The following is a 16,078-nucleotide window of genomic DNA, read 5'->3' as shown; positions in this document are numbered from 1 at the left end:
TTACAACAGTTAAAACTAAACTGTAAACTAGTACATCTAGTTTACAACAGTTAAAACAACAATTTTTTTAAAAAGCAAGTAAGAGCTTGCTCCATAAATGGGCAGACACTGAATAACACCTCAGTCTCCTTTTAATTGCTGACAAAGAAGTCAAACCTCACATCTCAGGAAGCAGCGCATTGCAGAGCTCAGGGGCAGCTGCCAAGAAGGCCTGACCCTAACCCTATTTGGACATGAATCAAAAGATGCTGTACTTGCATTCAGCACCAAAAATGAGACCAGAAGTATCTCCCCAACCCTGTCACTCACCCCCACAGCCCACCACTCACAATTACAGTGCTGTTCGTCTGAAGTGGCTAATGCAGCTTCAAGATGGGAGGGACATCTGTGATAAGGAAGCTGGGGAAATGAGCAACATTTCACATGTTGGTATGTAGGTGATTGTAGGTGGACTTCCCTGATAATAAATAGTGGAATTAATATAGAAGAAGGCACTCTCTTAAGTATCTCAGGCCTAAGCCTTTAACAATGGAAATACATAGTGCCAAGAGATAAAGGCACCTAAAATATCAGAACCATATGAATGGCCTGCCTTTAAACGTTACCTAGCAGGCAGATAATCAACAGGTGAAGTATTTCCCATGACTCCATTCTGTGCCAGGAGCATTTCCAGATGGGACTTTTAGCTCTCTTCCTCTCTTCCTCGCTATTCACATAGCGAGATTTACCCCAATGTCCCTGTGAGCTATTGAGTAGCACTCCAGACATGATTCGGGTTTTTCGTTGCACGTTAAAGCGTAGCCACATTTATGTCCGGGGTAAAAAAAAAAATCCACTTTTTGTGTCATTGGGGCGGGGGGAAATTCAGACTTGCAGTAAAGCCTCACAGTAAACCCACAGTAAAGGCTGCAGTCTGGAAATGCTCTAGGTAATGTTTCACCTCTGGTATCGTTGCCTGCCAAGCAACTTTTGAAGACAGTCCACTCACAGGGTTCTGATATTTTATTTGTCACTATCATTCTCAGGACAAATGTGTCTGTTAAAAACAGGGCCTGTTCTCACAACCATGCATCCCTTTTTGCTCTACAATTGGCATGTTGAAATAATTATCGGGTTGGCAATCTTGCAACCAACTCCTGTAGCTGTGTCTAACAGTTGCTAAATATTGTTTATCTCCATGATGTTTATCTCTATGCTGTGAAAATCTTCACCTACTAATTTCTCTAATTTTCATAGCATGGAGGTAAACCTCATCACCTGCTAACTGCTGATCAAGCCGCTGTTAAATGCATAGCTGCAGTGGCTAATTGAAAAGTTGGCAAACCAGTCCTCACTACACATTTCCATATCCACTGGCAAACCTGTTTCTCATAGTCCATTGCTATCTAGTCCCCTCACACCTATGAATGTAGTGTTTCTAGAGCTGCCAACAACTAACTGGGGTGTAGGAGGGAAGCCTGCTCAGAGTTCTTTATTTATTGGTTAGTTGGTTGGTTGCTTGGGGACAATTAGTAATTGATATTGCTTGGCTTTTTTTAGGCCCCTTTGCTTAAGCTTTCAGTCTGCCTGGTTTGTGCTTATAACCAACCAGTGTGAAATGTACATATATTATATACAAGTGGCAAATGCCTTTCAGATATTGTTCCCTGTTTCTGGAATCTAGTGACACTTCTTCTTTGCACTCTGGAGACCTAACTCATTTGCTTACATCAGTAATGAGAGCTGGAAATCCTGTTGATAGTAGGGATGTGCATGGAACAGATTTTGCATTCTGTTTCGAGCTTGAAACAAAATGTAAACAGCCACAACATTTTGTTGAAAACAGTGGTTGAGCTAGCTGTTTTGATGGGAAAAACTCAAAACGTTTCTAAGTGTTTGGGCCATAGAGAACCATGGGGACACTCAAAACACCCCATTGTTCCCCATGGGTAGCTCCTAGGGACACAAAGTGGGTTGTGTGGTATGGCATGATGGGTGCTACCTACCACCCAACCCACATTTTAACAAATTTTTAACCCTTCCCCCAAACTCCCATAGGATCTTATGGGGGTTTGGGGGAAAGTTAAACATTTGTTTAAATTGCCCACTTGCCATTTATGGGACAAGCAAGTGAACCTATCGGGAGGTTGAGGAAAGGTTACAATTTGTTAAAAAATCACCCGCTTGCCTGTTTCTTTTCTGGGTTGCATGGTAGGTAGCATCCATCATGCCTTACCACACAACCTAATCTGGTGTCCCTAGGAGGTACCCATGGGGAACAAGGGTGTGTTTCAAATTTCCCTATTGATCCCTATGGCCAGAACAAGCTGCACTCACAGAGTGCATGCACACAAGTTTTGCATTCCAATTTGCAATGCATTTTGCAATCCTGCCTTGAAAAACACTGCAGAAGCACACAGTAAAAGGAAATCTGTCCCATCTAACACAGAACACACATTTCAAATACAGTCCAAACATGGCCAGAAAAGAATCAGTAACCCAGAATCCACTGCCAGCCACCATGTCTGTGTTGCAGTAACATCATTGATCCAAGTTGTTCTCTCACACACAATTATGACTCCTTACTTCAGCATTGTAACAGCTGCTACAGCAGCATGCATACTTAACAGCAAGCATAGCCATAAGCTCAACTATAACAACCTCAGCCACATTTTTACTGAATACACCTTGCAATGCAGATTGCAGAGCAGACAAGAGCAGTGAGTGAAGCACAAGTTAGTCCCAAGGCCAGACATGGAGTTCATCACAACAATGACCAAAAAACATTACACAAACACACTCACACACCACAGAGCTGCCACTGTCCATTTCTCACCACAACACTATCTCACAAACAAAACAAACCACAACTCAAGGAACGCAGGCACAAGTTCTGCCTTAGTCAATCTGAGATCCAGCAAAACCAGATAGTTATAGCAGGAATTGCACAGCATATTATACTCAATGCTGAGAAAGGAAAACCACAAAATCAAACCTTCCTTCCTCCTGTCCTAATGCATCCTCTTCTTCTTTTTTTTTTAAAAAAAGGCACAGTATAAGGGCTCTCTCTGCCTTCCAGTCCCTTTGAATACATTTTGAAATTCCCACCTTGTGTGTTTACCCCTCCCTCTTCCCTCCCCTAAGCCAATGGGGGCATTGCCCATGACAATACTTGATTTGTATGATAAGCCAACCAAGAAAAAAGGAGATTGAAAGCCAATTGGAAGCCATTGCCAGAAAACCAATCAGCAAGGGGAAAACAGGCCTCCAAAATGGCACTCGAAATGTTGAAATTTTTTGATCAAAACAGGGTTGTTTTGCTCTGAGCTCGAAACAGGCCCTTTATTTAAAAGTTGCTCTGTTTTGAGCTCGAAACACTCAAAATGCCCCATTTCAAGGCAAAACGTTCTGACGTCAAAACAGTCTGAACATCCCTAGTTGGTAGCACTGCCTGCTACTGTCCCTGGGATCTCCTTTATTGTTGTTGTTGTTGTTGTTGTTGTTGTTCCACCATCCTGTTGCCATACACTGTTGACTTCTCCTTCCTGAGCATAGGAAATGCCTACATAAACTAAGGAAATCTGGGAGTTGTTATTTCTTGAAAGACCACGTCACATACTACAAATAGTAGAGTGTCTCTCCCCCCCCCCCCCTCTATTCTAGCAAAGGATCTGAACAGAATATTGCTTGTTCTGTTCTAACACTGGTTTTCTCTGGCACATTTTACAAGATCTGGACACTCCATGCAGGGAAACATATTTCCATAAACATCCCCAAGCTGGAGTTTCCATTTCATCTAATGGTAATAGGTGTACATCCTGAGCCAGACCTCCTTGGACCTCTAGGGCCAGATAATATGTCCCCTTCTCCCCTCCATACTTGGGCCCTGTACTTGAATTGAAAAGGGCCTTCTAATGTCAGGAAATTGGCAACAAAATAGGTTCGGAGCAAAAGCCATCTGGAGTCAAAGGCTATAGTCCTATACATATTACATTTGTATGCGCTCCATTGAACTCAGAAAGCCGGACTTCTGAGTAGACATCCTTAGGGTCATGCAATTAGGCTGCAATCCTAAATGCACATTTGCTACAAAGGCAATCTATTGAACTTGCTAAAACTTACTTTTAGCTAGACATGCTTAGGCTCATCTCATCTGCACATTTCATCTGTATGAAAGAGTTACTTAGCTTTACAGTTACTATACTCTAGGAAGGAGAAAGGCTAATCCTTGTATCATCCAAATTTACTTTTGTAATGCTCCCTGTATCATTACAAAAGTAAAAGTAAGTAGCATTCAAATGCAATCTGCTATGCTTTAGATGCAGGATGATTTGGGCAAGGGGAGCAAAAGGCATCAGCAAACTGGTGAGGCAGAGCTACATGTGACTGGCCTGAGCTATGTATAGGAGAGACTAGAATATTATAGCAGGGCATTGATCTGTTAACCCAGTAAGACTGTATTACTGGGGCTCAAGATTTCTGCTCAGAAAAGTGCATGCCTTTTTATTTTCCTACCTCAGTTTGTCAGGAAGCTGTATGGGAAGCCTTCCGGATCTTTCTGGATCGGATTCCAGATGCAGTGGAATATCAGAACTGGGTCACAGCCTGCCAGCGAGAAACTTTCTGCATATTTGACATTGGGAAAAATTTCAGTAATTCTCAAGAGCATCTGGAGATAATTCAACGGGTAAGACCTAAAGAATGCATTTTCTATCATAGAAGAATGTCGCTTTTAAAAGACTGAGGCACATCAAAAAAAGATTAAAAGGCCTACTGAGGGGAAAAATGACATAAGAATGAATCTTGGAATAATAAATAGACAACAGAAGAAATCTGAGCTTTCCATTTTATGGCTGAATAAACTCACAAGTAATCCTCTTCTCTCTTTTTAAATCTTTTTTGCAGCGAGTAAAACATAGAACCTTCCAGGATAGGTAAGTAAACAAAAAATAGAGTACTTGCCAGTTGATGTTCCTGCCTTTTATTAACAAAATCAAAAGATATGTGAGAATGTATGTATGTTTATGCATGTATGATAGTGTATTTTATTGTGTACATTTATCCAACACTTTGCTGTCCTATTAAGATGTTTTGCTACTCAACACTGAATTTGAGTACAGCATCCACAGGAGTGCATCCGTATGCCCTGCCCTTACGCTGACACAATCTTGAACCCTTCTCCCCACTCCACAGCTTACCCCACTTACAACACTTGTCTGAAGAGACAAATGCTGTACTCGTGCGGGGAGATTTATCCTGTGATTAGAATGCTGGGGCATACATTAGTTGCCAACACACCTTAAGGACCCTATAGCCATGTAAACCATCTTCGCTTTCATGATGCCTGAATGTTTATTTGAGGCCCTTCTCTTCTAAATTGGAGTATTCTAAAGGTGCTCAGTCTTGGGTCCTCAGGTGTTCAACTACAACATCCTCAGCCACAATTTCCTTTAGCTATTTTAGCTTGGGGTGGTAGAACTTGTAGTCCAACAACATCTGGGGACCCAAGTTTGAGCACCCCTGGTGTATACAATTTTATCAGTCTGCTAGAGGCCTGGGACATTCTGACCCCCACCAGCACAAATTGTCTGGAAGCAATACATCAAGGGGGAAATTAGAAATGTAGATTTTCCAGCTTCTCTTTGTTCATTCTGTTTGTTTGTTTTTTCATTTTAGCTGTTTATTCATGTTTAAATATATGAATAATTTTAAATATATGTTTGCAAATATTTTGTAATTTGCATTTGTCCACATCCCAAGAACTTCAATAATGGCAAACACTCAACACCAATTCATCTGTTCTGTCTTCCCAGTTACCTGAGCATTTTAACAACCCAAATGGTCTCCTTGTGAACCATCTGACTAGGTATCCATATAATCCCATAGATTGCACTCAGTAAAATTAATGTGGGAATTGCTACTGGAAACTGAATTGTGGGATTACATGATAGTTCTCTTCCTAATGTGTTATACTCTTCATGCAAGCAGGCCACTTGCATGAACTGCTAAACACACAAATCAGCAGGAGGCATACAATATATGAAAAGGCCCTCTATGGTTTTAATTTGAGCCTCATTATTCACCAGATCAAGCAGACAAGATTTCAGAAAGGCCACTGCTTGGAAAGACGGTATATTAACACCAACAGTCTGTTTTTGAAGTTAGAGATTTATCCAGATGAGAATTCTTTAGATGGGCAAAGAGTGTAGAACTTGATTGATTATTTCTTCTTGCTGCCCAAGTCTTGTTTTCCTACTTGTATAGGACCTCCTTCCCCTCAGCCTAGTTATTCTCCTTCAGGCAGTTCTCTAATTAATTGATCAAGTGCATGCTCTGTATGTTTAAAGTTCTAAGTTCAGTCCCCGGCATCTTTAGTTGCAAAGATAGATAAGATTTATGCTTGATGGAACCTAGACAAGATAGACAACTCTAGGGCAGAACAACCATTGACATGTCTCACTATAAGACAATGACTGCTATCATTTTTTCAAAATATTTAGAATAAGTATAAGATAGCTTCTTGGCTGACAGTGTAATTCTTTTCACCTGCTATTCTCCCGTGTATAGGGAATACAGATCCCCCGCTTTCCATGCTCAGAAAAGATTTGCTCACCCTAATCAGGTTATACTAACATCCATGATGTAGGAACCACAGTGGGTTTGTATACAATATTGTTCCAATGTTGTGCACACAGTACTCGGTGTGTTTCTTATACCATGGGGAAATGATATTTTCCTGATCTTGTGCCGCATTGTGGCACAAACTGTACAGGAAATGACCTCCATGGGTGCTCAAAAAAACAGTTTATTGAACTCACCATGTGATGATGGCTGTCATGGGGATCATTTTCAAACTGCAAAATATATTTATGGCACTGTAGGCACAATGTATGACAAGAATAGCATAGATAGATAGAGCTTTATTTTGGTCATAGACCAGCATAAATAGCATATATTTCTCACTGGCTTATTAACAAAACAAAAGCACTGGTTAATTTTTTTAAATTAACAGTGTATTTAACATATAGTTCTATATTTTAGTATTCAAAATAATACAGCATACAAGAAAACAACAATTCATTGGTTTACCCCACCCTCCCAACTTATTACAACTATTCATTCAAATCATACATCCAATGTACTCCCATATTGAACACACACAAATAAATAACCTCAATATCAGCATCCTTCCAAATAATAATAATAATAATAATACACCACATATAACTGTAGTTGAGAAGAAAGAAAAACAAGTTAAAATAATTGACATAGCAATACCAGGTGATAGCAGAATAGAAGAAATAGAAATTCTCAATTCAATTCAATTTTTTAATTACAGCCATAAGCCAACGAGGAAGAAAAATGATAGGAAGAATATACAGAGGTGCAATAAGTATCAAAAAGAATATCAAAAATGTAAAAACAAGCATGCAAATAAAACTAAAAATACATTATAGAAAACCATGGCGGGATGTCTGTCTCATAGCCCCATAAATGAATTTAGCTGCTATTTTGGTGACTTCATCATTAGTGTCAGCCAAGCAGTAGTTAAGATAAAAGGAGTCAGGCCTGCCAGGGCAGAAGAAAAAGAAATAGAAAAAAATAACAAAATACAAAGATCTACAAACTGAAATTGAAAGGCTATGGCAGAAGAAGACCAAAATAATTCCAGTGGTAATTGGTACCCTAGGTGCAATTCCAAAACAACTTGAAGGGCACCTCAACACCATAGGGGCCACAGAAGTCACCATCAGCCAATTACAAAAAGCAGCATTACTGGGAACAGCCTATATTCTGCGACGATATCTATAATAATAACAGCAACAACATTGATAATATAATTCAGCCATCCCAGGTCCTTGGGAAGGACTCAATGCCTGGATAAAACAAACCAGTCAATAACACCTATCTGACTGTGTAAACAATAATAATGATGATGATAAATGAGAAAAGGGATATAAAAACTCTAATTACAGTGTTTGAGTGTGCCAGTCTCCACATGAGACAGCCATTACAATACATATATGGAAATTTTTCCATACATTGTAAGAAATTCTTCCATATCCATCATGGTTAGGGAGTATATCATCACGTTGTCTCTCTTAAAATATATAATTTTTCATGTGCCACCCAGATCAGCAAATCAGTTATCCACTGTTATAAAAACCAGAAAAGTATCAAAACATTCAAAAATGCATTTGATTACTCAACTTTCAAAGACTCAAGGTACAATTGACTACAGTTAAGCAGTTTTAAATTCCATGGATTTAAATGCAAGAGATTAATGCAGGTGCATAACTCTCCGGTTGAAAACGGGACCTAAGAGCATCCCTTCTGGCTGGATTGTAGCTGTAATTTAAAAGTCAGGTAGGAACAAATTTTATTTCTGTTTCTTTCATCTTCATGGCACAATTTACAGTACATATTATTACTTTCTTTATAGGAAAGAGGAAATTTCTACAGAGAAAACTAGTGGCAGAAAATTGGAAGAACCTCCTTCTCCTGGTACAGGTAAAATTAAACGCACAATGTGCTTCTGCCCATTAAAAGTTAGATCATATTATTGTACAGAATTCTGAAATGTGAGGAATGGCACAAGTGGAACATAAAAACATAAGAACAGCCCTGCTGGATCAGGCCCAAGGTCCATCTAGTCCAGCATCCTGTTTCACACATTGGCCAACCAGATGCCACTGGGAGCCTACAGGCAGGAGTTGAGGGCATGCCCTCTCTCCTGCTGTTACTCCCCTGCAACTGGTACTCAGAGGCATCATGCATTTGAGGCTGGAGGCGGCCTATAGCCCTTCTACTAGTAGCTGCTGATAGACCTCTCCTCCATGAAGTTATACAAACCCCTCTTAAAGCCATCTAGGTTGTTGGCTGTCACCACATCTTGTGGCAGAGAATTCCACAAGTGGATTATGCTTTGTGTGGAAAAGTACTTCCCTTGGTTGGTCCTAAATTTCTTGGCAATCAATTTCATGGGATGACCCCTGGTTCTAATGTTATGTGAGAGGGAGAAAAACTCTCTCTGTCCACTTCTCCACACCATGCATGATATTATAGACCTCTATCATGTCTCCCTGCAGTCGTCTTTTTTCTAAAGTAAAAAGCCCCAGGTGTTGTAGCCTTGCCTCATAAGAAAGGTGCTTTAGGGCCCTGATCGTCTTGGTTGCCCTCTTCTGCACCTTTTCTAGTTCAACAATGTCCTTGGAATATGCTAACAGCATACACTTGGGTTGCCTCATATTTTCTCATGGCTTAAGGATACCTTACAAACTGGTCTTGCAAAATATAAACCATTGTGTCTTAATTGTACACTTTTCATCTTGCTTCTGCTACAGAATACTGGCGCACATACTATGCAGTTAAATGAGGGCAGCTGGAGCATCTCCCACACAGTTGTATGTGTATAAGCACTGCTGACAGTGTTGTGGAATAAGGTTGTTCCATTCCAACTTGAAGTTGGACCGATGCAGATGCACAACAAGATGCCCACTGGAAATAATGGGTGTCATATTGTGATTCCATTTGTGCAACTTTAAACTGGAGTGGAACAACCCTGTTCCACAACATTGTTGGCAGTGTTTACACACAGCAGCAGCATGGACAATGCTTCAGCCACCCGCATTTCACTGTGCAGTATGTCAGCAACTGTAGAGAAAAGTTGCTGATATTTGCTAGGAAAAAATGAACAGAAAAGAAATTGACTACTATGGAGGGTACTGCCTCAGTGGGCCCTGTGCTTAAACAACTCACTGCCACCAGGTAGAGTTCTTTTGACTGGTTCTATCATCCAGTCACTGGAGCCTCTGCCCTCCCCCTCAATTAGGCATGGGGTAGGAAGAATAATAGAGACAGTACTAAAACAATTCAAAAACACAGAAAAATTTACTTGGTTCAAAATCTTCTTCGTTCCAAAACAGTGCAGTAATATCAAGTAGAAATAGAAAAAAGTTCAGTTGAGCAAAAGTACAAGTAAAGCATTGAGTAACCAAGTCCAATAGCTTATGCAAACTAGGCCCAGCTTCTCTCTTTCCCCTGCAGTAGGCTGACTCCCACACTACCAGAACCTAGCAGTTTCTGTCTCTCCGGTGCTGCAGTGATTCCAGCTCAGTGATTTCAATTTTTGCCTCTCTGACTGCCCCAGGCAGCTTTCTCCTACAGTCTGCCTGTCTTTTCATTGTTCCAACTCTAGTCTTGTCTCTGAGATATCTCTCCTCTCTGAGTCTTACTCCTACTGACCTCTCTGCTACAGCCAAGTCTCCTTTGATGCTTTCTTTTCCTTCCAATTTTTCTCAATCAATTCAAACTTTCCTAAATTTTTTTAAACATACCCAATCAAACCAAATCCTCTCTTCTCTCCAAAAATTAAACAGCAAAACTCCCTCTCTCAAACCAAACTGTAGAAAAGGAGCTGTGAACTTTTGACCCCTGCACAGCTTCTTCATACATAGAACATATGAAGATTCTCCACACAAACAGTATGAAGAGCCTAAAAGAGGGGAGGGGTTGCGGGGAGAGTGGGCTTGACCTGCTCTCCCCTCAAACAATCAGGGAGCCCTCCCTGGGCAGCCGAATTGGCCGCCCAGATAATTACTAGCTCTGTCTTGGAGCCGGTTGGGGCAGCAGGGTTTGGGGGCCTTCTGGTGCCAGGAGGAGCCTCCCAACACCAGGAGGCTTGTTGTAGCCTCCCTGTGAGGGGGTTACTCATGAGTCGCAGTGGCACAAAGCCGCACCATGGCAACACACCATCCTCTAACCCGCTTTTCAGATGCTCTCATGCCCGAAACCCAGGTTAAGCGGCGGACTACCCAAGTGGGTTTGCCGCTGCGCCACTACCAGGAGCCGTGCAGTTCCTGGCGGTTCTCACATGCTGAGGAAATCGGGCTGGGCTCCCTTAGCCTGGTTTCCACCACATGTGAGGACAGCCTCAGGGAGTAAGCAGTTGCATACAAAAATTTGAAGAAACACAAAGAGAAGGTAAAGGCCTCATTTCTTCACAATCATATGCACTGATATTTGCATAGGTTTAGATGGCACGTTATTGGTGGAATGCTGTACACTACCATGTATAAAAAGGTAAAATTATTCCAGATGGACGCAGAATCTCTGGCCCAGTTTAGACACAATGGTAAACCAGGGTTTGGTATTATATGAATGAACCAAAGGAAACTGTGGGCTTTCATGTAGGGATGTGCACGGACCAGTCCGGAGGCCATTCTACAGGCCTCCAGACCGGTCCGGACACGGGGTGGTTCGGTTCGGCAGGATTGGGGTGGGGGGTTCCATTAAGAGCGGGGGGGGCTTTACTTACCCCTCCTGCATTTTCCCAACTCCGGCGCCGTATTTACTTGAGAAATCGGGTGGCAGGGTACCTCCCTGCTGCCCCCTTCAATCCCCGTTTGGCTCCTTTCTCTGTTAAAGATCAGGCAGCAGAATACCTCCCTGCTGCCCCCTTCAATCCCCACTTGGCCGCTGCCTGATTTTTAACGGAGAAAGGAGCCAAGTGGGGATTGAAGCGGGCAGCAGGGAGGTATCCTGCCGCCCGATTTCTCAAGTAAATACGGGGCCGGAGTTGGGAAAACGCGGGAGGGGTAAGTAAAGCCCCCCCCCCGCCCTTAATGGAACCCCCCACCCCAGTGCCGGACCGCAGCTCCGCGGTTCCGTGCACACCCCTACTTTCATGCTTCCCTCTTTGCTTCTTTTGCATGCAAAAGAAGGAAAGTGAATGCTTTCACAGTCACTTTAAGAATAAACCACTGTTCCATGTTGTGTACTAACCTGAGCTGGAACAAGCCAGGATATCAAACCAGGATCAAATTGTGTTTTGATATCCTAGTGTGTTCTACGTTAATAATCTCAGCTCCCCAAGTTTGTACATAGTGCAAAAGTGAAAGCAAAAGGTTTCATTTTTCTTTTCTCATACAGGAGAGGGGAAGAAGAGCACACAAGCCCATGGCTCCCTTCCACTCGCTCATGTGGTGTTAAACCATGGTTTCACTTACGACTGATCCAAGCCTGTGTCCAGTGCCAGCATTTCAGGAGGTCCCAGGGCAAAGTCCTGCACTGGGCCCACTGAGGGCACATCCTCACCCCTGTGTTTGAGGTGACATGCTGAAGCACTAGGCTGGACTGCTTATTCAAGGGTATTTTGCTACTGTTCTTTGTGTGCCTACATTCTACACACACAAACAGCAGCAGTAGAATGTTCCAGAAGCTTCATTTTACCAAAATGAAGCAGGTACTGCTGTGTCCCTCTCCCCAATTTGTTGAGTAGGTGGAGCTATAACTCAGTCTCTCAGTGGCGACTCCTCCTCTACCTTGTTGAATAGGCCTTTCTGTCAGATGCCTCTGCATCATTCCAAAGACCCTGGGAAGGAGCCCCCTTGCCAAGGAAGACAATGGGAGAAAGTAGGTGCGGTGAATCTCTCATGCCACCATTGCTTTCTCCCACCTGCCTCCCTATCACAAATCTCCACAGGGATATTCCCACTTGCAGATAGGCAGGTGGATGGAAGAAGGCAGCAGCAGCACCACAAGAGACTTGTTTCACCACTGCCTTCCTCTGGGACCGCCAGGACCTTGCATATAGTTCCAGGTCCTCAGGAGTCAGCTGTGGGCCCTTAGCAGGTACCTGACTTGCCAACTCCCAATGCCACACCTGCTTATGTCTGAAGACATGGTATGGGAGCATGCAAATTGAATGAGAGCATTTAAGAGTTAGGAACTTTGCACACCATCTCCTTTCTTAGGAAATTCTGGAAATATCTGTCAATGTCAGATCCCATGTGGAATCACAGCTCCACTTCCAGACTGGTTGCTTGTAAAGGGGAACAACATTTCCCCACCATATTCCATATGAAATATGAAGAAACAGAACCCTCTCTAGCTGGCAGATCTGCTGTAGTCCTTGTAAACCTGCCAGCTTGGGAGAGCTCCATTTCAGCTGGAAAACAAGGTGGGCTTGCTGATGGAAAAATAAGGAGCCCCCCCCCCCTCTCCCCTGCACACGCTCCCAAATCGTCAGACTTGCAATGGTTGCAGTAGATTTGTCAGCTAGTGTGGGCTGCGTTTGAGGTGATAGGCTGAAGCTCTCCTGGCCTGCACTAGGCTGGACTGCTTACTCAAGGGTATTTTGTGGCTGTTCTTTGCGTGCCTACATTCCACATGCACAAATAGCAGCAGTAGAATGTTCCAGAAGGAAAAGAGAGAGCCTGCCCCTCATCTTTCCAGCGTGGCATGAACACACTCTTAATGTGTCCTTTTGTTCTTTCTTTAATTATACATCTTATAAGAGCTGGTTTTTGTATTTTGGTTCAGATATTTCAGATATTTTGCTAATTCATGTTTTGTTCCTATTGGAAATAGTAGTAGTAGTAGTAGTAGTAGTAATAATAATAATCATAATAATAATATGTTCTTAATCCCTCTCCACCTCCACATTCATCAGCTCCTACAGGCATCCTAATCAATGTGATCAATGACACCAAGGTTCCCGTGAAGGTGAGGACATGTTAACATTCCATCTAGCAAGGCATTTGCTCTTGGTGTTCTAACTCAGTGACTTGCAGAGTGCTCCAGCTCAACACCATTAGATTTTCATTCTGTTCACTTCAGTTATGATGCAAATGTTCTATTCGCATTTCTTCTGTGAGCTAATTGTGAGTAATGTTCCTTGCCCATGCTTGTGGAAAATAATGGTCATTTCAGATGGCTTTAAAGCAAAGGTCTCCTGTTCATCTGTTAATCAAGTCTCTTAGTCCTTATTGCGTCATCTATTCCCATTACACAAATAGAAATATGTGCATTGCTATTAAAAGGATGGAAGGCAATCAGCATTTTCCTTGTTGAGCTTCTACAACAAAAGGTAGGGGGAAATCAGAGGCAGGTTGGTGGGGACAGACTGTCAAGAGTTCCTAACAGGAGCTCAAAGTGCACCAAGTACCGACACTGTATACTGAGCCTCTGAGATGTTCTTTGTGGCCCACTGTACATCACAGTCAAGGCCAGTCCAACTGTACATGCAACTCAAGCAGTCACTTGGGTCAGTTGCCAGTGAAGCAGTACAATTTGAGAGATGCCCTTTTCAATGTCATTGAGATTGTTCAGGTGCAAATTCAGATTCACAGGGCAGTCACTATAGCAGCATCTTCCGCAGCATTGCACAGGATCTTGGGGTTCACCCCTCAGTTCATGCAGTGCAGCTTCTTTGAGCTTGGTTTGGGGTTTTGGGGATAGCCCTGATTAAATTATTATATTTCTCCATCTCTTCACGTTTCTAAGTTGGCATCGGAAGCAGCAGTCCAACTATAAAAGCAACAATGCTGGTTTCCCCTAGAAAAGATCTATTTGAGTTAATGTGCTAGCAGCAGAATGCTAAAGCATCCTGCTCTGGTCCTTTTTGGGAAAGTCCCAACTGAAGATAATAGTGCTGTTATTTCTGACTGTTGTGGCTCTTTTACTGGAAATGGTGCTTCTACAGGGAATAGCAGACCATATAGACATTTTCATATTGACAGTGTTCTGGGCAGCTCTAATGGTGTGTGTAGTGTGTGTGTTTGATATTAAAGGCTTGTTCTGTTTTTCTTTTGAGTACAAAAGCCAGCCAGCTGGTATGGATTCTACCCCCAGTTGATTAAAAGGCTCTGTCTATATGCATGTATCTTTCAGGAAAAGAGTATGAAATAACTGTATTCAAAAACTCAGGATTAAATGCTAGAGGTTAATGTTGGGCTTTGCTCATATTTTAAAATGGAAAGCAAATGTTTGTTCTCTTCTGTTGCCTCAGGAGATAAAGCCAGAGGTTCCAAACATAGTCTCTGAGCTTCCTGTGGAGCAGATGGTGGAGTTCAGCGTCACCCTCACCAACCAGGAATACAGCCCAGAACTGAGTGATCCTGCATCTCCCCAGTATCAGAAACTAGCTGCAAAATTTCAGCTTCAAGTAAGTGTGCTTACCTAATGGCAATTCAACCAGTGCTTGTCTGATGATACTTCTTCAATTCGATTGTTTTTAGTGCACATCTTGGACACGTGATACACTAAACATACCTCCTGCTGCTAGGCACTACCTCAATGCCACATATTGACCCAGCAAAGTGCAATTATGTTAGAGCACTTCAGATTTCCAGGGAAATAATAAGCAAAAGGCACAATCCAGCCAAAGTTAAGTACTTCTCAATCCAGTTGATTGACATGGCAAAAGCATGTGTTTAAAGCTCTACCACTGAAATCAATGGGACTGCTTAACTTAGAGGGAATGACAGCCCTAAGACAGCTGTTTCACCCATGATTCATTTTCCTGAGCTTTCATCCCACTCTCGGATTAGTACCAAAAATGCAGATCAATAAAGAGCAATGCAGTCACCTTTCTGTCATAAAACCTGGTGCCACTGTGTTACAAAACAAATGGCTGTCATTGCCATCAGGGTGCCGTTCTCATAGGGGCAAAGAAACAAGATGGCAGCATCAGAAAAACAGTGAGTAAAAACAAAACTGCATTCACAAGGTGCAGTAGAAGAATTTAATGGAGAACATATTTCAAAATCCCCAAAGCATTTGGGACATACAACCCTTCATCAGAGGATGCAAACTACCCAAAAATATGTATACTCAGGCATAAAATTTCTTGCTTACCATTTTCGTAGGCACTATGCCTAAGATCCCGTTACTTGCCCAAGTCCATGGCCCCCTAATAATCCAGTGGCAGGCAGGGCTGTCTGAAAAGGTGGCTGGGTGGGGGGACAGCTGCCCACACTTATGGGAACCCCACACTGCAACTCAACAGCAGAGATTCTTCTAGTTCCAGCACAGCCAGAACAATAGTGACTAATCTGTTTTATACCTGGACCCTGTACAAGCTAGACTTCTCTACCACCACCCACCAACCCACATGCCACAGAGACAGGTTTTACTCTCTACCCACTGGACCACATTGCTTATCAACAGGAGCTGTAACCGTATACCTGTATTATAATTGCTCTTCCGATCAGTGCAGTTTCCAGGGGTTTGAACATTCCCTTATTCAAAACAGAGAGCTTGTCTACTGCAGTCTGAGAAGTCACTAGGAGTCTAAACTACACCTCCTATTGCTACT

The 16,078-nt window shown here is 42.5% G+C and overlaps 1 protein-coding gene across 7 annotated transcripts in view; it reads left to right on the top strand.

Moving 5' to 3' along the window:
• The window catches only part of IMPG1 (interphotoreceptor matrix proteoglycan 1), a 180,081-nt gene that overhangs the window by 58,660 nt on the left and 105,343 nt on the right, over positions 1-16,078 (top strand). For all 7 annotated transcript variants that reach the window (XM_053286951.1, XM_053286950.1, XM_053286947.1 and 4 more), the window contains exons 3-7: positions 4,500-4,666; positions 4,885-4,913; positions 8,423-8,490; positions 13,433-13,485; positions 14,771-14,926. In XM_053286951.1, the coding sequence (XP_053142926.1) occupies positions 4,500-4,666; positions 4,885-4,913; positions 8,423-8,490; positions 13,433-13,485; positions 14,771-14,926 (473 nt within the window). The remainder of the gene's footprint in view (positions 1-4,499; positions 4,667-4,884; positions 4,914-8,422; positions 8,491-13,432; positions 13,486-14,770; positions 14,927-16,078) is intronic.

Source organism: Hemicordylus capensis, chromosome 1, assembly GCF_027244095.1.
Source record: "Hemicordylus capensis ecotype Gifberg chromosome 1, rHemCap1.1.pri, whole genome shotgun sequence".
Classification (NCBI taxonomy): domain Eukaryota; kingdom Metazoa; phylum Chordata; class Lepidosauria; order Squamata; family Cordylidae; genus Hemicordylus; species Hemicordylus capensis.
The sequence above is the reverse complement of the archived record's forward strand: the minus strand, read 5'-3'. Positions and strand labels throughout refer to the sequence as shown.